The following is a 23410-nucleotide window of genomic DNA, read 5'->3' as shown; positions in this document are numbered from 1 at the left end:
GTGTTTGAAGAGCTACAGTTTCACAGAAGACACACTTATTAGTAAGCATATCTTCAGTTGAAAGTCCCTCGGGAGAAGCCGAGCTTTTAAATAGTCCAAGTCGCTGTTCTCCAGGCACAGCAAGAGATGAACCCATCTCTGAGGTCCCGTCTCCTGCTGAATGGATTGCTTTTCAGAGGGAGGCCTGCGTGTGTGTTTCTGCACCAGCGTTAGTGTACTTTGATTTGTGAAATACCCAAGTATTAATAAAACTCTGCAGTTTCCCTTTTGCACTACAGAGCATTTTCCCATCCCAGCTAGCAGCTAGCAGCTAGCAGCTAAAGAGCCAGATATTCTTCTCAGGAGTTGGTGGAGATTAAAACAGTTGGTGGAGATTAAAACAGCTACAAGGGAGAGTAATCATTAAATTTGCATTTACCAAGTGGCCATAAACACGACTCTAAATGAATGCTGAAGTTGCTCCGTGTCTGCTAGATGTGTACAGTGAATAGGCAACCTTTTTCTAACGAATTCTCCATATTAACTTATTGAGGGTATTAATATGTCAATAGTATGTTTATAGCTTGTTTCGGTCCACCCAAGTGGCCAAAAATCAATTAATAGAAGTGTAACTTATCCAATTAACTAAAATAAAGTAACTAAATTGTTGGATTGGTAAATCTTTCAAGGCTTGAAAGTATTTGAAAATAGACATAAAAAGACATGGGTCATTGAAAGAGCTTGAATGTATATATCTTGTGGTTCTTTCAATATGGCAGCTGCAGAAGTACCTCCGGTTGGGAATCACTGATATACTGAAGAGGAAACATCTTTTACAATTTGGGTAACAACTTCTGGCACCAACTTTTAGTTTCTTTAAGGATATCATGTAAAAAGAACAAATGTGGAGCACTAGAGTCTCTGGGGTTTTAGCCTTGTTAATGTTAATGAATTAATCACATCAAATTCAGTCTAATCCACGTCATGCTGGGGCATATGTACGACATATTATATTTTTCATATTTTCTCTTTTAAAGATTGATTATTTAATGAATTCCTTATTTAAAGGTTACCTTTTTCCTTTACCCTCAAATGCTTGTGATGTGGCACATAGATGTTGTCAGTATGGACATCTTCACAGCAGCGGTTGTGGTTTACCTTTCATTCATTGCAATTCAAATTAATTGCTGATTGAGAGGGATTTCCCATGGAGTTCCCTCTCATCACTCCCACTCCTGAAATCTTACTTGCCTGGTGATGACTCAATTACAGTGTTTTTGTCTGTGTGTGTGTGTGTGTCTGCGTGTGTGCATGTGTGTGTGAATATCTGCATGCCTGCGAGACAAGGCTGCACTATCAAGCACACAGCAAGAGTAAAGAGCGTTCCTGATTGCGAGCGCACAGCTTCCTCTTTTCTCAGGCTGACAGACGGAGGAGAAACTGAGTCAATCAGCTACGTTTACTTTCAGGACTCCGCTGTGACAGACAGAGCGGGAGGAGACAACATAAAAAGGCTGAGGCAGGGAAAGAAAGAAAAAAGCAAGATAAGCATGGGAGGCAGACAGTCAAACTAGCACAAACTGTACTATGTGGAAATGTGAAAAGAGGGAGATTGAAGGTAACAAAGAGAAATAGGAAACTGAAAAAGATCAGGGTGATGGAGGGAGGGGGGTGACAGAGAAGACAACAAAGAAGGAGATAGACAGTCACATCTATGGTGGTATTAGCAGAGCTGTGTCTATGCAAACTGCTCATCTACAAAATCTGCAAAATAACAGGGAAGTGGCATCTGACACATGCACATAGCATGCCACCTGCATGAGTCACTGTTAGAAGAGCTTACAGATGTTGACACAGCAATCTCACCACAAGGTCCATTTACAGTAGTAGCTGTACTGGAGCTTTCAGGATTCAGGATATGCATTGAAACTAGTAAGACAGAAATACATTAATAGACAAAACATATAATACACTAAAGTGACGTGTGTTCACATAACAAAGAGAGTCAAAACAAATTAAAAGGGGGGGAATTGGACAAAAGGTCTATTACATCACCCCAGTCCTCAAAGAACTCCACTGGCTACCTGTCTCCCTCCAAATCAACTACAAACTCCTGGTCCTCACTTACAAAGCCCTCCACCTACCTAGCCCCCTCCTATCTCACTGACCTCATCTCCCCCTACCAACCCCTGCCGTCCCTCAGATCCACCTCAGCTGGTCTCCTCTCCACCCCCAAATCCAACCAGCGCAGCTTTGGAGACAGAGCCTTCTCCAGGGCAGCACACAGGCTCTGGAACTCCCTCCCCCACGACATCCGTGACTCTCAGTCCCTCACTATATTTCAGTCCCGCCTCAAGACTCATCCTCTTCTCAACTGTCATTTGCTAGCCCCCTGTTAACCGTATTATTCTTTATTTTTCTCTTTATGTTTTCTTCTCTCGTCCCAACCCCTCCACCCCTCCACCCCTACTATTGTAAAGCGCTATATAAACTCAATTTATTATTATTATTATTATTATTATTATTATTCTGCCTATTAACAGCTGCTTCCCTGGTTAGAGAAACTGACAAATCAGAGCCTAATATGTGATTAGAATGGGCTCTGTTAGCTAGCAAGCTACCTAGCTGCATTTATAAAAAGCAGAAACAGAAAAATGAGGATAAAAACCTCTTAAATCGTCATATTTCTTTTAATACAAATGTGATGTGTAACCACAACCGCTAATCTGTGTCTGACACTGAAAATGATGTTGGTCGGAGAGATACACCCCTCGGCAGTGAGTGGTTAGGGCAAAACAAATCCAATCTTTCAAACATGAACACAATGTCGCCGAGTGAATAAAGTGAAACGCAAATCGCTCTGACTATCAGGCGAGGTGTTTGCCCAGTTGTCATGGAATTGCAAATGTTATATTTTTATATTTCTTATCTGTGTGGGCTCAAAATCTGAAATTGAAATGTCAGAATTGGCAAGAACAAACGTGTGTGGATTAATCAAGAGCTCCAGAACAGCTTCTAAATGGACCTGGTTGTGAGACAGGAACGAGCTTTCAATCTCAATCCTTACAGTTGTGTGGTCTCTGCAGAAATGAGAACGCCTGCAGTGCTGATCCTGTATAACAATAACTGATTTCTCTTGTTTCGTGATGGAGCAAACTGCAGAGAAATTTCCCAACGAACACAAATGCTGCCCTGGCTTGAAAAAAATAAATTAAAAGAAACGCACACAACTGAATCTACTGCAGGAACAAGAAGCATAAAGAGGGAAGGAAACCCTGCAATAACCATGCAAGGGCACATGGCACCATCCCACAACCCAGCAAGCATGGATCCACTGATGCCTAGATGTGCTCATTATTTTCAACTTCATTTTGTTCACTGGCCAGCTGGCTAATCAATGACGCACACACCAAACCATGCGGCACCACGGCTAGCAACTGGGCTCAGGGTAATCGAAGGAGACAGGGTTAAGGAGTCACTAGCTGACAGCTATGAAAGTTTAATGCGTCTCAGCGTTAAATAATAAAAGGAGGACTTGTGACTGATTGCTTTGTTTAATCACCTTTTAATGAGAATGGGCCAATAAAAAATAGCTATACATCCATTAATCCTTCCATTACTTCAGCTGTCCACGGGTTCATTCACGCCAATTTAAAATGTGACTTCTTCAGAAATAGCCGCGCAGAACTGCCATTCATTTATGGAGCTATACAGGCAACGTCCAAAATGGTAATCGCTCTGCCTGTGCACGTCCTAATGGCTTTCTTATTTGGTGACGACAATTGAACAGCAACTCAAAACAATCATTGGCTTTCCACCACTTGCCTGTCTTTTTGTAGAACATGATCTCATCTTTAAACTCCTTTCGCTCCTCCAGGGCTTCATCAATGCTGAGGATGATGCTTTCGCTGGCCTCTGGCCCGTACAGGAACTTACAGGCACAGCTCTTCTGCATGACCTCGGCCCGGGAGAAGCCCGTGAGCTCACAGAAGCCATCAGAGCAGTAGACGATGGGAAAGCCCTTCGACACCTGGGCATTGGCCAGGATGAAGTTGCTGTCTGCAGGAGAAAAGGGAAGAGGAGGAGAGGTGAGATGGACAAGGAGCCAAGGCAATTACGTTATTCTTAAGGTTTTTTAAGGTTTTATATATTTTCCTGCTTTTTTCAGACTTAGACAAGCTCACGGATCCCTTTTGTGTCCCTGAGATTAAATGAATAATGAGCGGCGAGGAAAAACACTGTTAAACTTCCCTGTTTAAAATACATTCACTCTGAATGCAGTGACATAAAAAAAAAACATCCAATGTGTTTTTCTGACTCTAGGCAAGAAGACAAAATAGCAAAACTCCCCACAGACTAAACTATCATTTTAAACTATTCATTATTTTTGCTTAAAGAATCCCAAGAGGCCCAAAATAAGAATCCCCAGACAACCAGGAATCCATAGCACTGCAAATATCTGGCAAAGCAAGATATAAATATCATTAATAACACTGGTAATAGTAAACATTACCAAGAGAGGTTGTGTTTTTAAACTTCAATTAACTAAGCATGAAACCTGCTATAATATTGTTTTTGCCACTTGGGAGCAGCACAACAAGCTGTAAACACAACATTGAAACTTTATATCATCTTAGCTGAACATTTTAGCTCATAGTTTCATATTTTCACATCCAGCAAGATTATAATTTATTTGGAGTCATATTTGTGGTCACCTGACAAATGCATGGCCAATATTCACTCACTTTTAGCTCTGTTTTGGTCTCCACCAACTCTTCCGCTAAATGCTAAATGTTTGGTGACTTTGTCTGTCTTTGTCTGTGCTCAGCTGGCAGTGTGCAGTCGGATTATCAGATATTTTTGCTGAAAACTGCTGCCTGCCACAGTATGACTGGAAAAAAACGTTGATGAGAGCGGTGAGAGTGAACCGAATTATGGATTTGCAGGCCATAAAAATAAAAACAGTGAGCTGGAAGACACTAAAACGCTAAGGAGAGAAGCAGACATTGGGTGGAAGAGAGACACCTTACACAGTCATTTGATCCATTGTTGATCAAGTGCAGCTTTAATGTTTGACCTCAGATGGACATTATGACTACTTGTAGCGTCAACACTCTCAACTCCCACCGCCCACTTTACATAATAAAAATGGAAACAAATTCAACTGGTCAAGGAGTGCCTCTCTGGCTGTTTCACTGAATCGCTCTCACCAACCACTGGGGCTAAAAATGTGACTTTTAACACATCGACAAACAGGCTGATGGGATCCTCAGCTCACGTAGATAAAGGCCCATGTGGGCTGCAACATGAAGGTCATTTACCTCAACAAATGACTGCTTTATCTGCACGCTGAAGAGCAATGGAATCCTACTCTTGAAACTCGTTCCCTCGTGTGAAGAAACTGACCCCGAATTCAAAATACTTGTTTTTACGTGAGAGTTAGAAAAGAGTGCCGGAATAAAAGCACGAGTGGGGGGGGGGGGGGTTGATGTGCTGCAGTGATGACAGTTAAAACAGAGTCTAGTGCTGAAGTCGATCACATTAATTAGACACTTTATATCAAGCTCTAAATACCCGGTTGAAGTGAAGCAGCTGTTTTTACCTGAATCCATCAATTATGGCGCACAAACACACACACACACACACACACACACACACACACACACATCCACGTAAACAAACACCCAGAGTGCCACTGGAGCGCAGAGCGATGCTGAGCTGTGCTGATAGACAGCTAATGTTTACAGTACAATGCCTATTATACAAAACAGTGGACTATTATGGTCTGGCAGATTCTATAATGTCAGTGTATTTGTGTGTGCACCTGCTCAACACTAGTCCCTACATTGTACAATAAATCTCAAATCACACTTACACACATTTAAAGGTACATGTAGCATTACTAAATTATACACAGTATATTTGGAGACATTAGCGTAATCACGGTAAATAAACGAGTCACGCCCACTTTAAGCCTCATGTACAGAAACACACAAAGCTACGTGAGCTTGGTAATAATCATTGCTTTAGACTTCCTGCAAAGCAACTTGTTTCAATTACATTTCATTACAAAAATCAATTTTCTGCATCAATAATTCCTTTTTCCACCAACCCCAATGTTTAATTGTTTCATGTTGTACGTCAGGCTTTGTTGAAGGGAACTGCCTTAGATTTGAAGAGGGAATACAACGGCACAGAACTAAACCTTTGTATGTGTCCCTCAAGAGGAATGAGCATCATGTTCCTTTTTATAATCCCATTGAGCGATCAAAAATGGCTTCTGCATGTTCGCTGACACTCTCTTAAGAATGTGATTCATGTCACTTTCAGATTGTGCAACAGTGAATAATTTATTAAAACTATTGCTTATTCTATACAAAAGATGCTCTGTGAATAAAAATTACAAGCCACGGCAATGGTATGGAATGGTATACACTTCCTGTTTCCTAAGTATGCACGGCCTAATGTATTCATTAGTTATTGATAATTATTCATGTTTTTTATATATCTTCTTGAGGACTATTTTCAGATGCAGATTTGGTGCTCTGGTATGTCCAGAAGCTACAAATGCTACAATTTCTCAAGACCCAAAGCAATTTCCTGTCGTGTCTTGCTTGCAACGTGCTGATCACAGTGAAGTGGGGGGGCTGCCCCGAAGCTAGCAACCTTTTAAAACCAGATACTCTCATGTAGTGACAACTCGCTCCTCCAATATCAGACGTTGGCTACACACACATGTAGCATATTTACATATCAGACATATTTCTTTGTAGGATCAAATGTTTTTCTTGAGATTAGTTGATTATCAGCAGACTCATCCATTTCAATGTATATTTTTAATTAATTTAATTAATTATGATTTAATTTAGGTAATAATCGCTAACTGCACAGGGAGTGCAACTGTGATAGATGTTTCCAATGGACAGTTTGCATAATCAATTTACAGTTCACCTCCATTTTCTCTTCTAAATAATTTGGCCACCCTGGAGGTGTAAAAGTCTAATCATTCGTTTGTTTGATTAGACGCTGCCGGGTTCTCACATCTCAGCAAATTACCTGGTTAGTGCAAAGCTGACTTCCAATCACCTCCTAGAGGAATGATGCTGACCAAAATATGAAAATAAAACCCAAGTTATAATACACTTTGTTAATTATGCCAGTGATACCTGTCCATGAGATAGAAAAACACAACGAGAATGACAGCAGTGACGCTCTGACTGCATGGCCCAGACAGATGGTCAGAGCGGGTCTCAGTGTTGGGACCGGCTGTCAGACGTGAGGCCCCTCAGGCTCGGGGTAAGCAAGAGAGAAACCGACAAGACTGCTGGCCTCTCCAGGACCCCGAGCAAAGGCCTGCAGTCTGTCTGGTGGCAGCTTCCCAACACATGAGAGGGTGGTGTTTACAGGGAAATACTATCGGCTGCTATGTTTGACTGTGGATTACTTTGGTTGGATAGAAGTGACAGATGTGCTGCGTATTGTTTGAGTTTACATGTGTGCATGTGAGGAGAGGAGTCTGTGCACCTGATAAAGATGTAGCACATTTTAAATCCAAATGTAATGACAGCTGTGGGGTTGTTGCTCATGTTGCCAGGTCACTGTCAATCAAATGTGATCAAACCACACCAACACATTCCTGCTGAAGCTGAGCTTTGTTCTCGGGTGTTAAATTCAGCTGGTGTTAATTCACTTGTAAATATTTAATGTTATATATAAAACCAAGTTAGCAGGAGCCTTAGGAATTGTTTGATTGATCAGTTCTTTGTCATATGATAATCTCAGCCACTACTACTGTTGTACAGTAGGTAGACCACCTGTTATCTTTTTTACTTTATCAAAATTATTCCTTTTCTCTACCTTTCTTTTCTCCTTCTTCCTCCTGCTGTCCTAACTTCCCTGGCTGTATCCGCATGATGATCCCCTTCTTGCCTCTCTCCCTATATTTCCTTTCCTCTCAAACACTCCCGCTGTCCTTTGCTCGATCACTCCTTCACTTCCCTATCTACCTTCCCTCCTTCCTTCCCTCCCAGCTGTTCTTTATGCCCCTCCTCTCGTTTTTGGATCTCTCCACCTAATTACTCTTCATCTCCTCCCTACCCTTGGAAATCCACCATACTATCCCTCTTTACCCAATCTTTTTTTATCCGTCACTCTTCGTACATCCCCACAACCTCTACGAGAGCATCATCTGTTTACTTTCGCTATCTTTCCTCTGCACCATAAACTCTGCAAAAGGGAAAAGTCTGAATCATTTGTCCTTCTGAGTCCTTTTCAGATTTCATCTCACTGTCTTCCCCTCCACCACTTTCCCCCTTTGTTGCATTCTTTTGTTCCTACTCTGGATCTTCTCTGCTCTGTCTCAACCTCTTCATCACCTTCCATTTATCTACCGTATCTCTCTCCGTTCCAAATTTCTTTTGGCTAATTGCTCCGGTGTAGAAGCCCATAGATCATCTCCCCTCATGCTCATACTATTGCATGACAGCTGCTGGAGAAACTCCACAGGGACACAAGAGGAGGAGAAGGAGAAGGAAAGACAGAGACAAAGAAAGAGAGAAGGAGGGGAAAGGAGGAGAGAACAAAGTGAGCGAGAAGGAAGAAGAGATAAATGTTTACGGAGCATTCTTATGCAAGAAAAGTCAAGCGAAGTGCTTTGTAATTGTTAGTGAACGAGCGGTTTGTAAAGCAAGTGCAAGCTATTGCTCAAAGATCATTTCATGTTTAATTATAAAATCAAAACAGCAGCATAAGACAGCTGTGTCCTTCTCTCTCTTCTCCTTTTAGTGGTTTGGAGATTTGAGTGAACAGTCGTTTGGTCAAACACTTGTTCACTATGTTCAAGTGACCCCTTGTGATCCAATAATGACTTCTCTGAGAAGCAAAGGCAGAAGGATACGTCAAAGAAACAGTTGTTTTTACGCTCACTTATTGAGTGAAATACATTGTGTACTTTGTGTTTAGTGCTAGTTGACAAATAACACGCTCTACTAAGTTGATGATGATGGTAAGCGACGCATCATCAGGTTAGCATTGTCAATGCTAACATCCTCCTACATGGCCTACTCACGTTAGCATTTTACTCAAAGCACCACTGTGCCCACAGCGTCACAGAGCTGATCGCTGTCCCAACAGTAGAGGGCACCAGATTAGAAAAGACACAAAAAACAATGACAAACAATTTATGTGGTTTTGGTTGGAGGACTTGTTGGAGTTTACTTTCTCAGCAGGTCCGTTCAACAATAACCAGGTGGCTCAGAGGTCTCTGGCACTCTTTTCTGAGGGATCCTTCACTACACTCTCCTAAATGGATGGAATAGTGTGGAAGAGGTGAGTGTGTGTTACCTTTTCCACACACTGTTTTGTCCCAGATTTGTGGTTTTTAAACGCACTCTTAAGTGCTCCGTATGCATATTCATCAGCTCCTAGACGACGCCATGACACCAACTACAGTAACCCCTGAGCTATTTACAGCACAACCATACCCATGATGAGTGAGCGAGCAATGGACACAACTGACAGAGAGACACAGCTGGGGGGGGGGGGGGGGGGGGGAAGCAGGTGAGAACATGAAAAATGTGTGCAAGTGGATGTGGGCAGGTAAATGGGGCGAGCAGATGTGGGCTGGTAAATGGAAGAGAAGGGGAGACTGAACAATATAACAAGGCAGACAGATGAGGGTGGGGAAAGGACGGAGGGTGATGTGAAAAGTTGAAAGTAAGTTAGATGGAGCTACCAGCGGTGGAATGATGAAAGATGGAGAGGGAGTGTGGTAAAAATTGCCGGGGAAGTGGAGAGATGGATGGTAAGACCTCCTCACTTCTCGTACCAGCCTCTCAGAAACCCACTACGCAGCAGTCACATAACCACAACATTTGCACAAACATAGAGGAAATGCTCACACACACATTCATTCAAACAGTGGTTATCCTCTCATAACTGATGAGGGGAAATCATTAGACAAATCCACAGCCTTAATTACTTTTGTGGTTTTTTGTCATACAGTCCCTTAGGCTCTCACCAATTGAAACATTACACCAGTCATTACATTCATGTAATTTGCAAGCGTGCCTCGCAGCTTTTTTTTTTGGTTTTTCTTATCTACTTCTCTTTTTCACCCTCCATTGTCTACTTCCTTCTCTGCTTCCTTAAAATTTCTGTCACAGCCTCGCACTCGCTTTCTCACAAAACCCAATCCTGTCATTTAAAAAGAATTAATCGAGTGTAAAAATGGCCAAGTTGGCCGAGACTTCCGCCGGTGAAACCCCGTTTGTCGATCGTTTTGGACAGTCCATTAGAGACAGTGATTAGGAGAGGAGTCTCATTAATTAGAAGGTCTAACAAGGCAGAACGTCCACGGTAACAGGGGAGGCACTTGTACAGAAGTCCCAGAAGTTTGGAGGAACAGACGAGGTACTCGAGTCTAGTGACCTCACAGCGAGGACAGCGACTGCCTGCTGAGTCTGTACCGATGATTGTTGGCCGTATTCTCCAACAGAATACTTTGTCAAAGCCTCGTTAAAGCCGGTGGATCCTGCTGAGTTGCTATTAATTAAAAGCACAAATTTACATTTTGCACACTAAGCACTACCTTTCAATATGTTGGTTTACAGTGATCAATATGTAGATGCTGAAGATCGTGTTACTTTTAACGGGACATGTAACTCCTGATGCTGTAGGGAAAAAGGCTTTTTCTGATTGATACAAGTTGAGTAATGCTGTCTTGAGGAACATAAATGTTTGTTTAATTGTATACACTGGAACACCAGGCAGCTATTTTCAGCACAAAAAAATAAATAAATACCCACTGTATTCTAGTTTCATGTCCAGAAACAAACAGCAGACACTATTTGGTGAAGCATAAAGCTAAAGCTGCAGATATCTTACTTCACAAACTCAACTTTCTAGTTTGTGGAGTGTAAAATTTGTCAAGTTATTTGTCAGGTCGCCTGAAATCCAACCTCAAATTAATTCTAATGTTGCTCCGTGTAAGCTGGATGTGTCAATAGACAACCGTTTGGTACCAAGTTCACCATAACAAAGTCAATGTTGTGTCTGCAGCTTGTTGCACTGGCCCCTAGTGGTTGAACAAATAATGTTAAGGATGATAGAATAAACAATGAGTCATTACACAGCATTGACTTTTTGTCGGGTTAATATGCGAGTTCACTAGCTTGCCGACTGATTGCCAGGTGTTCCCTCTCACCAGCGTTGCAATAATGTACAATAATTAGCGTATTTGTACGACATCATTTTGCCTTCTTTACAATGTGCGGCCAATAATGCCATAAAGGGCCATAATGAACAATCATTGTGTCACGCTTACATTTTACGTCTGAGTTGGTGCATCTCTTCTCACATGATCTCTTTCGAGCCAATAGCAGGTCATAATGTTGATGAACTTGAGCAAACAGGGCTGCTGGTCTCTTCCCCGACACTCATTGGGAGAGAGTTTGTACGAGAGATACTTTAGCAAACGCTCCAGTAAGCGCAGTTATTTATTTAATTAGCTTAGTTTATGGCTTTAACTGTTTTCATGCAGAATAGGAAACAGGCTGCCAGTCTTGTTATTTTGTAATTGTAGATCTGTTACAGCTAAAAAACGGAACAATAAAAACAATGTGGGTCGAGTCATTAGTGCGTTAACTTTGTTTATATACGTATTTTGTAAAACTGCACTTTCACACCTATTTGATCTTTGGGGTTATAACTTGCGTACAATCATTTTAAGCCTCTGAAGTCCTCTGGTTTTAACATTCTTCACTACAGCACAGCTCCATCCTTCCTGTTTATATTTGTTTTTACCTTGAAATAAAGCAGTCTCAATATTAAGTGGGCTTTGGAGAAAATGGGAACAGCAGTGCCAATCCACTGGCAGTAAGTGAGAGCCCCTCTGCACCCTGCATCACTACAGTCAATGATGATTGATTACATCCTCGCAGTCTCATAACTGCACTCGTTACTTCTCTCAGTCCTTCTCTAGCTGACGACATTAGACCTGCAATGTACAAAGCGTCTATTAAGGGAAATTAAAGAGTAGTTGATGTTTCTGACAATATATGACATATATAATCCTGGCTATTCCCAACAAATAACCCAGATTATCTGTACTTTAACAAACCTAATTGAAGCATGTGGTCTTTCTTACGCAGTAATTAGCTCCTTGGGTCTTCCTGCAGGTCACAAGGTCAGTAGTGATGAGCAGAGCCATAGGGGCAGCAACAATATATCTTCTCTGAGACAGCAGGGTCTGATAGTGATGGCTTCTTCTATTATGTGCAATACTTGGATGACTTTTTAAACATTCACCTGGCAGCGAGTGGTAATCACGATGTGGGATCCCACAGCACATTTTTAACAGCTTAATTAGACTTGCTGCATTTAAAGAAAGCTAATCAGTGGAGGGGAGACTTCTGCTTTACTACCCTTATGCTCAAAGACAGAGGCAGCTGAGCACACACACACACACACACACACACACACACACACACACACACACACACACACACACACACACACACACACACACACACACACACACACACACACAAAGTCCTCCTCTATCTCCGTCTTTCTTTACACACATACAGATCCTCTCTTTCTCTTTCATTCACATACACACTTAAGCATACCAATTCAACACACAGCTGTTCCAAGTCTTGGCATCAGTGATTGTAACAGTAATTACCTGCCCAGTGGAGGTGGAACTAGTGTGTGCTAAGAGCTAGAAAATAGCAATCTGGAAGAATGGTGCAGGATGGGGAACATGCAGCACACACAGACTGTACACGGCCCTCTGCTGAAACTCAACCACCAAAGCGTCTGCTTCATTTGGCAGAAGAATCGCCCAATATTGTCTCCAAGTCAAGTCAATAAGTATTCTGAACTGCATTCAGTTCAGCGGACATTTAGGTTTGACAGTTTTTACTTACTTAAGTAACATTTTGAATTCAGGACTTATTCTTGTAATGGAGTATTAATAAACTACTTTTATTTGAGTAAATTATCTAAGTACGTTTTTCACCACTGAAGTTATGACCACATATACAGAAGGCAAGTTACAAGAGAATTAAAGTTGTGAACTCTACAATCATATTTCCACACATAGTTGAAAAGGTTGCGTTGCAGTTCGGTGGCCTGAGGATCTCATCGCTGCTCTTTACAGATGATGTGGTCCTGATGGCGTCATCGGACTGTGACCTTCAGCAGTCACTGGACCATGAGCCATGGCCTCAAAATCTGAGGCCATGGCTCTCAGCAGTCCCGGTGTATTGCCTGCTCCGGGTAGGGAATGAGCCCTTACCCCAAGTGAAGGAGTTCAAGTACCTCGGGGTCTTGGGGACGATGGGGCGAGAGATTGGCCGGAGAATCGGCGGTACTGCAGTCGCTTTACCGCACCGTTGTAACGAAAAGAGAGCTGAGCCAAAAGGCAAAGCTCTCAATCTACCTGGCGATCTTCGTTCCTACCCTCACCTATGGTCATGAAGGCTGGGTCATGACCGAAAGAACGAGATCACGGGTACAAGCGGCCAAAATGGGTTTTCTCAGACGGGTGGCATCTCCCTTAGAGATAGGGTGAGAAGCTCAGACATCCGTGAGAGACTTGGAGTAGAGCCAGTTGAGGTGGTTCATCTAGTAAGGATGCCACCTGGACGCCTCCCTATGGAGGTGTTCCAGGCACGTCCAGCTGGGAGGAGACCCCGGGGAAGACCCAGGACTCTGTGGAGAGATGATATCTCCTCACTGGCCTGGGAACTCCTCGGGGATCCCCCAGTCGGAGCTGGAGGATGTGGCCCGGAGAAGGGAAGTTTGGGGTTCCTTACTGGAGCTGCTGCCCCCGCGACCCGACCCCGGATAAGCAGGTAGACGATGGATGGATGGATAGTTGAAAAGGTGAACTGAAGTATTTTACTTTAATTGATGAGCAACAATATATCCTCTACGGGCAAACAGGGACACAGCAATGTCCACAACACACACAAGGAAACACACAAACACTGTTGGTCTTTTGAAAAGTCATGAACTGAGTTGTGAGAAGACTTTGTTCAGAATAAACAGCAACTACTGCTGGAAATGTCAGAATTCAGAGAGTACATTATCCCATGCTCTCTGGCAATGCCCTAAGATTCAAGTCTTTTTGGGAACAAGTCCAAAATTGTATAAAGGAGATCACTATCAATGACTTTGAATTCTCTCCCACATTATATGTGCTGGGTGATCCATTAGCTGCCATAATGGTGGGACATACTTTATTGATGGGATGGGAAAAGGCAGAAGCTCCCTCGTGATTCATAGCACTTGGAAAAGTGTCTTCATATGACACTTAGAAGTCTCACAGCTGGGAGGATTATATCTTAAAATGGGGAAAATGCCAGATCTGTATCTCTGAGGATGAACAATGTTGTATTGAATGTCCGTGTGTTGATCTACTGCCTTTAGTATGTATTTTAATATTTAATATTTGCTTGATTATTGATCCTTTTTTAATTATATCTATATTTTATTTAAATCTGTTGTATTAGTTATCTTCTTTCAGAACTGTATTGTGCTGAGTGTTATGCATATAAAAAATTCCAAAATGGTAATATACTTTAATAAATCATTAGAAAAAACATATTGAGCGACTGGCCCAAGTCAGCTGTGGGATGCTGTTGAAATATTAAGAAAATTATTTAAAGCCATGAACATTTTACGTCTACGCTCATGGAAGCTTTTCAAATGCATTTGGTGTCTTCTCACAGCTGTTACCTGTAACCTGAAAGTGTCCAGTTCTAAACTGTTTCTGTACCCACCAGGTTCTGAGAAACTTCAATGTATTTAGATAAACCTGAGCACGAACATGGAAGAACATCTCTCTCTCTTTGTAAGCACATAAAAGGTTTAGTCCATTTTAAAGGCCACCTGGAAACTTAAAAAAAAGTACAAATCAAGTTAAAGACTTGCCTACTTTCACTTTCATCCATTTATCATACACTGTTTCCAGGTCCGACCTACCCGCCCAGCCTTTGGATGATGTCAAAGAGGATCACATTGCAGTGAACTCAGCACTTCTCTTATATTTGCTCCTGGCCAGGCCATCAGACCTCATTTGTCCCGTCAAGCTCCGCTGCCTCCAGTCTGCCCCATCTTGCAGTCGAAATCCAACGTTAATTTCCTCTACTTCGCAGCTCAAGGACAATCCATTTGTGCTATATGGTACCACTCCAATTCCCTTGTGTTAGAGCAGAGCTCCAACGCAGGCAGCTGAATGTTTGTTGCCACTCGACATATAGCTTGCTCTCACTCATATAGTGGTGCTCAACCTGCAGCTATGGGGACTGAAGTAAGGATGGATGTCTGTGGTTATTATAATGCCTCTCTGAGTGTTATGAACATACCAGACAAAATGGAGAATGTCCCAAAGAGTAGAGTATGAGTCAGGTCAGGTGGGGAGTTTGGGTGGGAACGAGTGTCTAAATGCAGGATGTATTATTTTCACTGTCTATTTTTAAAGTGGCAAGTATTAATATTACACAGACAGAAGTATGTTTAAAGTGGTTGTATTTGCAATTATTTGCAAGACTGACAAGAATGACACAAAAAGGGACTGTTTGATGTGTTTTTAACAATAATAGTCTCTTTAACAATAATCGATAATCTGATTGACAGAAACTTAATCCGCAGCTATATTGATAATCAATACCAAAATGCAAAAAAATAAAATTAATCAATGTTGGTTGGACAAAACTAAACATTTGGTGACATTCTTCAAGAAACTGTGATGGACATTTTTCAGACCAAATAATTATCGAGAAAATATCAATAATACAAAAAGATACAGGATAGCAACTACCTGAAGTGGAATGACATATATATGATATATGAGAGACTAATTAAGCAAACCCATTGAAAGAATACATGCCCAATGCTGTGCATTGCTGCCTAAACAAACCAAAAGGAGTAAGATGTAACCCTTAAAAGCCCTAACACGAGTTAATACTGAGCAGAAAGGCCTGGAGCTTAACTAAACTGCTGATTTCTAAGAATAGAGAAAAGAAATGATCATTAAGAAGAAAGAAATCTAAGATAAAGAGCGAGAGTTGTCGTTTAGAAACGCCTCAACGTGTACGCCTCAGCCCGGGGGAAGACTCGCTGTAATGCCGCCGACCAATTAATTCTGATAAATGTGACTGCTGGTTTCAGACCGGTGGGAGGAAGATCAGAATTTCAAGAGGGGGGGGGGGGGGGTTGTGTGGAAAAGTTGGATTTATTCAGGTGTGCATCCAATATGTGGTACAGTTGTGAACAAGTTGTCCAAATGTGTGGCGGTGTGTATCCACCCAGTTAACCCTTTGTCACTGTCTGTGGTGCTGAAAGCTCAGCACCACAGACAGCGACAGCCTCAGTTTGTTAATTGCTGCGGGAGCGTCTTTTATTCCGTCTGAACGTCCTGATGTCCTAAAACATTACATTTCTTTGAGTTACCTGGACGTTAAAGTCTATCTCATTCAAAAACAAACGTACCTGAGATACCTGGAGCCCTGATGTCTTTTTAAAGACCATTTGCAATCAAATCGATAAGCCCCTGATCTTTATCAGATTTGTGCAGGTGTTATGCTTTTAATCTACTCAAAGATCTCCAGGAAATGTGTTGCTTTGTGAAGCTCCTTGCAAACCAGAGCCAGGCAAAAACTTCCACGAAAAGCTACCATAGCCTCTAAAAAGATCTGAAACAATTAAAAGCAAACTTACGAGTGCCATCAAACCGTGTGGCTATAGTGTCCAGAAACGTGTTCTGCGGTGCTAATAATCCCTTCATCACAGGCATTTTCCCTGCTTAGTATCGAAGTCCCCATCAAAGTTAGTGAAGAGAAGGCGCAAGTCGTCCAAATGTGTGAGGTGTTCCCATTTAAGCCTCGGAACCTATATGAACAAGGAGCTTATCCGGTCAACTCAGCACAATGCGATCCCCAGTCTATGGAGAGTGCACGTGATGCGCGCACCCGCGTGTCTAGAGCTTCTGTTGCGTGTGTCAATGACAAGAGAAGATGAAGCCCACAGGTGCAGTTCAGGTAGTAGCCAGGGACGACCGTGAGAGAGCGAGACTCCCTGTCAGCGATGCCATTATTGTGCCGTGGGACTCAATGTCCGTCTCTCCACAGCGCGCAATGGCGGGAGAAATCAATCACTCTCAACGAGAACTGTGATCAGATGAGGGAGTTTCTCAGTGTGGAGACACGGTGACGTCACAAGTCAGAAACACAACTTTTATTTACATTTCGTTTTCTGTGTTTTTTCTCAATATAGCTTATTGTAGAAATGAGCTTTTGGAATGATCTTTGTGCAATTACACAGCAGAACAATAGCATCCAACTCGATGGAGATGCCATTAAAAGCAGTGCACATGAAAAATAGTTTGTATATATCATTGTTACCTTTGACCCCGTTTTATGATACAGTGCACTCTATAGCGAGTACATTCATGGTATGAGTTTGACAGTCTGTTCTGTAAAAAAAACATTCAGCTCTTTTTCTTTATGGTGCAAAGAAATTATAATTAATTGGACAGGCATTATGCAAAAGAGACAGGTAGTCAACTACATTTCTTCACCCCAAACCAACAACTATTATGCACTTCACCTGCACGTGCAGAGCCGTTCATAAATATACTGATCCAAAACACAGCAGTTGCAAAAACCAATTGCAGAGTAATTGCTTCTGGCTCATTGTTGTGTTGACTGTCAACCTGTCCACGCTGCTCTCACTCCAAGCGCACACAGTACCTGTCAGCAGGCGCACAGTAGCAAGTTATTTAGCGCCATCTGATGGTAAGATTGAGGTACTACTTGCATTGAAGACATGCTGAGTTTGAGTCAAAACACCATGAGGAACTCAGAGAGGTTCAGCAGACCCATCCGCTGCAACGTAGCGCCCTCGTGTGGATAATATAATAATGATATAATAATAAGCTTTATTTATAGCACCTTTCATACAAGAATTGCAGCCCAAAGTGCTTCACAGCAAAAACATAACAATTAGTACAAGATTATACAGAATAAGAGCATTTACAGTACAATAAATAGTAAGTATAGGAGTGTAGGATAGTAAAGTGCCAAGCTCTAATACATAAAACAAATGTATTTCAAAAGCAGGTGGAACTTTCACCAATCCACATAAAGAGAATCCAGAGTAACATATACATGTTATTCAAACATGATTAATAGAAGATGTGTTAAATGGGGTTTAAAGACTGGTAATGTATTTAAATGTATACAAACAGAAGAAATATGACACCAATAATAATAATAATAATACACTTTTTTGTATAGCAGCTTCTATACAAGAAATGAAGCACAACATGTTTTACAACAAGGAGAAATATAAATATATAATATAAATATATAATATAAATATAATGCCAAATAAATTGGAAAATAAAATGGAAGTAAAACACTTGATAATAATAGAGAAAAAAACATTAAATATAATGCATAACATAAGATGTAAAATAAAACCTACTGAATAATAATAATAATAATAATAATAATAATAATAATAATAATAATAATAATAATAATAATAATAATAATAATAATAATAATAATACAATAAGTAATTTAAATGTGTGCCAATATTTGCAGCTACAACACTACAGCAGCACCCTCTGTTTTCTTATACATCAGTGGTATTTTTAGATTTTAAGTTTTTCGTCTCGAGTGCACTCTCTACCATCATCTGATATCTTTATTACTCCAGAACAAAGTTTGGGAACTTACAGTTTCAGTTACTGAGAAAGAAAATGCAATTAAATAACAGAATATTAAATAACAGAATATATTCTTTTCAGTAAAAAGCTTATATGTAAAATATAACATTCATTAAGTTGCTCAGATCCAAACTTCAAGTTCTATTAAAGAACTTTTAATACAAGTTTGACAGTAATTAATGTTGTGTACTGTTGTGAAGTTTACTCTTTATGTTTAAATGTATGTTTTAAGGACTTTCCAGGTTAAAACATTTGTTAGAAAAGTGTAATTAGTTACATTCATATTACATTTTCAATAGGATAACTAATAATCTGTAACCTATTACATTTCTAAATCAGCGGTGGACAGTAACTAAATACATTTACAGTTCTGTACTGTATTTTGAAGTACTTGTATTTTCTATTTCCATTTTCTGCTACTTTACACTTGTACTCCACCACAATTCAGAGGCAAACATTTTACTTTTTACTACATTATATTTATCTGGCAGTTTTATATACTTTGAAGATTCAGATTCAGATAAAAATATAATCCACAAATAGTCAATTAATTAAATTAAATTAAGATAAAAACCTTCTTGATGCCTTGGTGAAATTCACAAGCTATCAGCAGTATATACATTTTTTAAATAAGCTCCTACTTCACCTGCAGCATTAAATAGATGAAAACATTAATACATCAATAATTCAATTGCTAATATATATATATATATATATATATATATATATATATATATATATATATATATATATATATATAATAACACATAATACAATATTAAATTTTGAATGCAGGACTTTTACCTGTTACAGAGTATTTCTACACTGTGGTATTTTTACTTAAGTTAAAGATCTGAGTACTTTGTATACTATTGTTCAAAAGCTGCTTTTGTATATCTTTACAACCACTCAAAGAGCTTTACAACACATGTCAGCATTCACCCATTCACACACATTCATAGAGTTAGAGGCTCCATACAAGTCAGTCGTAATAACACATGGTTCAATATCTTGCCCAAGGACACTTTGACATGCTGACTGCAGGACTGGGGAACCACCAGCCTTCAGACTGGTGGACAACCACTCCACCAGAGCTGTTGATATGTTGACTGATGGTGAGAGTCACTGATTGGTTCATGAGCAAGCCTCACTGAAATGGTGGACTGATGTAATGTTGGAAATCATTTTGGAAGTGAACACTGCCTCAAGTTCTCCCAGTTTGTAATCCAAGTTTCCAAACTCCAGTTTGGAAATCCACAAATGGGATTCCACCCAAAGTTCTTCGCATCGTGTTGCAAGTACAAGACACCGCTAGCAAATAACGACAAACCTCGAGCACACACACACACACACACACACACACACACACACACGCACACACACACACACACACGCACACACACACACACACACACAAACACACACACACACACACACACACACACACACACACACACACACGAGAGCAAAACATAACAGACATAACCAAACTCAAATCTAGGTCAATCCCATTACCTTCAGTGCGACAACATTAGGGCTAAACAGCCAAAGTTAAGCACTGTGCCTCCTACTCAGATCCTCCACAACAGTGAAGCAGCTGTAATGTCATTTAGACAAAGTGAGGTCATCAAGTGCTTGAAGGCAGACGGCTGTGACTCATATATCACCTCAGTGCCTGCATGCACTCATACAAAACACATACTTGATACACATAAAGAAACATGTGAGTGCTGTCCCTGAGGCAAGGCGGCATGAAACATGGAGATATACTTCCATAAATGTGTCAGCTAATAAAATTAAAACAGACAGCCGGCGCACAGCAGTGCTTCACCTGAGTAATTAAGTGCTTAATGCATCATTTAAGCCTAATCACTGCTCCAAACACACATTTTGCGTACGTGTGTATGTGTGTGTGTACCGTGTCAAAGTTAAATTTCTAGTGAAGTGACAGTTGAGTCAAAGTGAGTCATTGTTACTCACAGAGTTTGCTCACGAGAAGGTTTATCAAACCTGCGTCAACATTTTTATTTCTGTTGCACTTTTTGAGACAAAGAGACAAAATGTCTTTAAATACATTTAATACAAATTCAATCAGAAACAACAAGCAAAACCAAAGCAATTGAAATAAAACTGAGTGGGACAAGATGAAAGCATGAATGACTCGCTCAAGAAAAGTGAAAGTGTTTGTACTGCCCTGTTTAATCAAGAGGTCTTACTTTATAATCGCTTTCAAAAGAAGTTTAACACCATATTTTAAGTCAAGGAAACCTTTAAGGATATCATTGTGCTTCATTGAGTTGTAAGAGATTCTGTGACAAACAGTTAAATCCCCCCGTGTGTGGAACTATAACGCGTTTAAACCAAATATACAAACTCATTCTGATTACATCCTTTTTTGTTTGTTGGAAAAATTACACAATTTCAGTGAAATGAGCTGCAACCTTTGTTTTGCTCACTGCCGTTCATTTTCTGTGTTGTGATGTCTTTCTTTATACAACCACTAGGAGTCACCGTCCAAATATATTTTCTATATTTTCCTCAAAGCTTTAAGGTTCGAGGTTGATTTATTGTCATTGTGCAACAGATGCAGTTGTCGTCCCTTTATGCCACACAATAAAAACAAACAGTAGTAGCTTTGACGTAGACACTGTGCATTCAAATATGAAAGAATTATACATAAAACTGCATAAGCATCAGTCACACCTGATAAATGCAATCAAAGGAATCTTAACAGTAGCGCACGATTGCAAGAAGTGCAATGTGCGTTGTAACCTGCACGCCATAGAGACGTGGTTTTGTGTGAGTGATGTGCTGCTTCTACTCTAATCTCAACTCCATTCTTCTGTCTCTCTCTGTTCTTCGGTTTCATTATTAACCGTCTTGATTAAACTCTAATCAGATCTAGCCTTGTGTCTGTATAAGATATAGTCATGCATTTATTCTTTAGGACTCCCTCGCTGCGTTGCATAGGCAACACTGTGCCAGCATTTAAACTTTATGGTTTTTACGATGCCCTCGGGTGACATACAGGAAGTGGGCATGGCTCTTTAAAGATACGGCTATAAGTTCATTTTATGCACATAGTTTGACAAAGCCAATAGTCCATATTGTATGTGAAGTATGTACACACACACGCACGCACACGTACGCACGTACGCACACACACACACAATGTTGTCGGTGCTCACTGCACAAGCCATCCTCTACCTCCTATACAAATAAATATAAAAATGTCACATGACATATCATGCTCTCCATCTTCTCTCTTTTGTCCTTTATTCTGAGTTCTCATCATTATTATTATTATTAGACATTTATTTTCTTTCTCCCATAAAACAAAAATCCATCAATTTTTCAATCTAGTTGGTAAGAAGGGCACGCCTCATACGCTGATCCCGGGCTCACAATGTCATCTGAAATCTTTTTTTGTCAAAGACTTTCTGATTTGTATACATACTTCAACCTGAGGCTACGCTTTCCCCGGCCAATATTTGATACCTACGTACATTAACAGGCCGAGCGAGGAACCTACACCTGAGATCAGGAGAAACCCGAGGAGAGACATCTGCCTATACACGCCTGGTTCTGGCACAATGTCAAGATCATTGTATGGATATGTAATATATCTGCAGAGGGACATTTCTGGGTCAGGGTGTTTCAGATTAGAGGCACGACAAGGACAGTGTTAGAAAAGGTATTCAGATCCTTTTGTAAGTAAAACTCTATCAAAATCATATTTAAAATGTATTTATAATATCTAAAGTAACATAAAATAGGCCCTGTTATTGATGCTGTATATTATTACATAAGACATAATTAGATTATTTATATTGATGCATAAAGATGCAAGTAGCATTTTACTGTTGAAGCTGCTTGAAATAGAACTAGCTGTGTTACTTAATATACAGTTCAATCCACTTTAGTCTTGTGTTTTCCAACCTAGAGGTTATTTTTAAATACATGTAAAAAGTATTATACTTTCCCTGAAAGGTAGTGCAGTAGCAGAATATAATAGCATAGCATGGAAATACCTCAAAATTGTACTTCAGCACAGTACTTTATTACTTTTCCCCACTGCACAAGAAGATGGCAGTCTACACTTAGAGGTGATAGATCATGTGTGTGTTAAGTCAAAGTGTGTGTGTGTGTGTGTGTGTGTGTGTGTGTGTGTGTGTGTGTGTGTGTGTGTGTGTGTGTGTGTGTGTGTGTGTGTGTGTGTGTGTGTGTGTGTGCACAAACACTTACATTTATTTGTGAGTGTGTTCTCTGTGTGACATCGTGTGTGTCAGCTTGTAAGCGTTTGTGTGCATCTGCAAACATACTTCAGAACAGGAGTATGCATGAGCAAGAGAAACAGAGATGTGCAATACTGTGAGTGTTGGCAATCCATTTCCCCTTTAACGCGCCAACATGATGCCTCTCCACCCATCTAATGGCAGCAAGCTCACTAACCATATCATGAGTTCATAATAACCACATCACATCCATGGCGAATGAGGTGGAATGAAAATCTAACCTAATTTGGAGAGATACACGACTGTGTGAGTAGTAGGGTGTCCCCTGAGATGAGGCTCCGATTGAGGGAGCCGTGTGCTGCACTGGTAGCATGCTCTGTGAGCGTGTAATGGTCTTAATTATCATTTAGCATGCCAGCCTCATTGACGACGTATCAAGGCAGTGATAAAATAG

The 23410-nt window shown here is 40.6% G+C and overlaps 1 protein-coding gene across 1 annotated transcript in view; it reads right to left on the bottom strand.

Annotated features, from left to right (window-relative positions):
* The window catches only part of kcnh8 (potassium voltage-gated channel, subfamily H (eag-related), member 8), a 45998-nt gene extending 29215 nt beyond the window's left edge, over window positions 1-16783 (bottom strand). Inside the window, 2 exon segments of the mRNA XM_029443811.1 lie at window positions 3805-4038; window positions 16708-16783. Coding sequence (XP_029299671.1) covers window positions 3805-4038; window positions 16708-16783 — 310 coding nt within the window.
* Window positions 16784-23410: the final 6627 nt, after the last annotated feature.

The sequence above is a fragment of the Cottoperca gobio genome, chromosome 11, assembly GCF_900634415.1.
Source record: "Cottoperca gobio chromosome 11, fCotGob3.1, whole genome shotgun sequence".
Classification (NCBI taxonomy): domain Eukaryota; kingdom Metazoa; phylum Chordata; class Actinopteri; order Perciformes; family Bovichtidae; genus Cottoperca; species Cottoperca gobio.
Note: the sequence above shows the minus strand (reverse complement) of the source record. Positions and strands in the feature narration are given on the sequence as shown.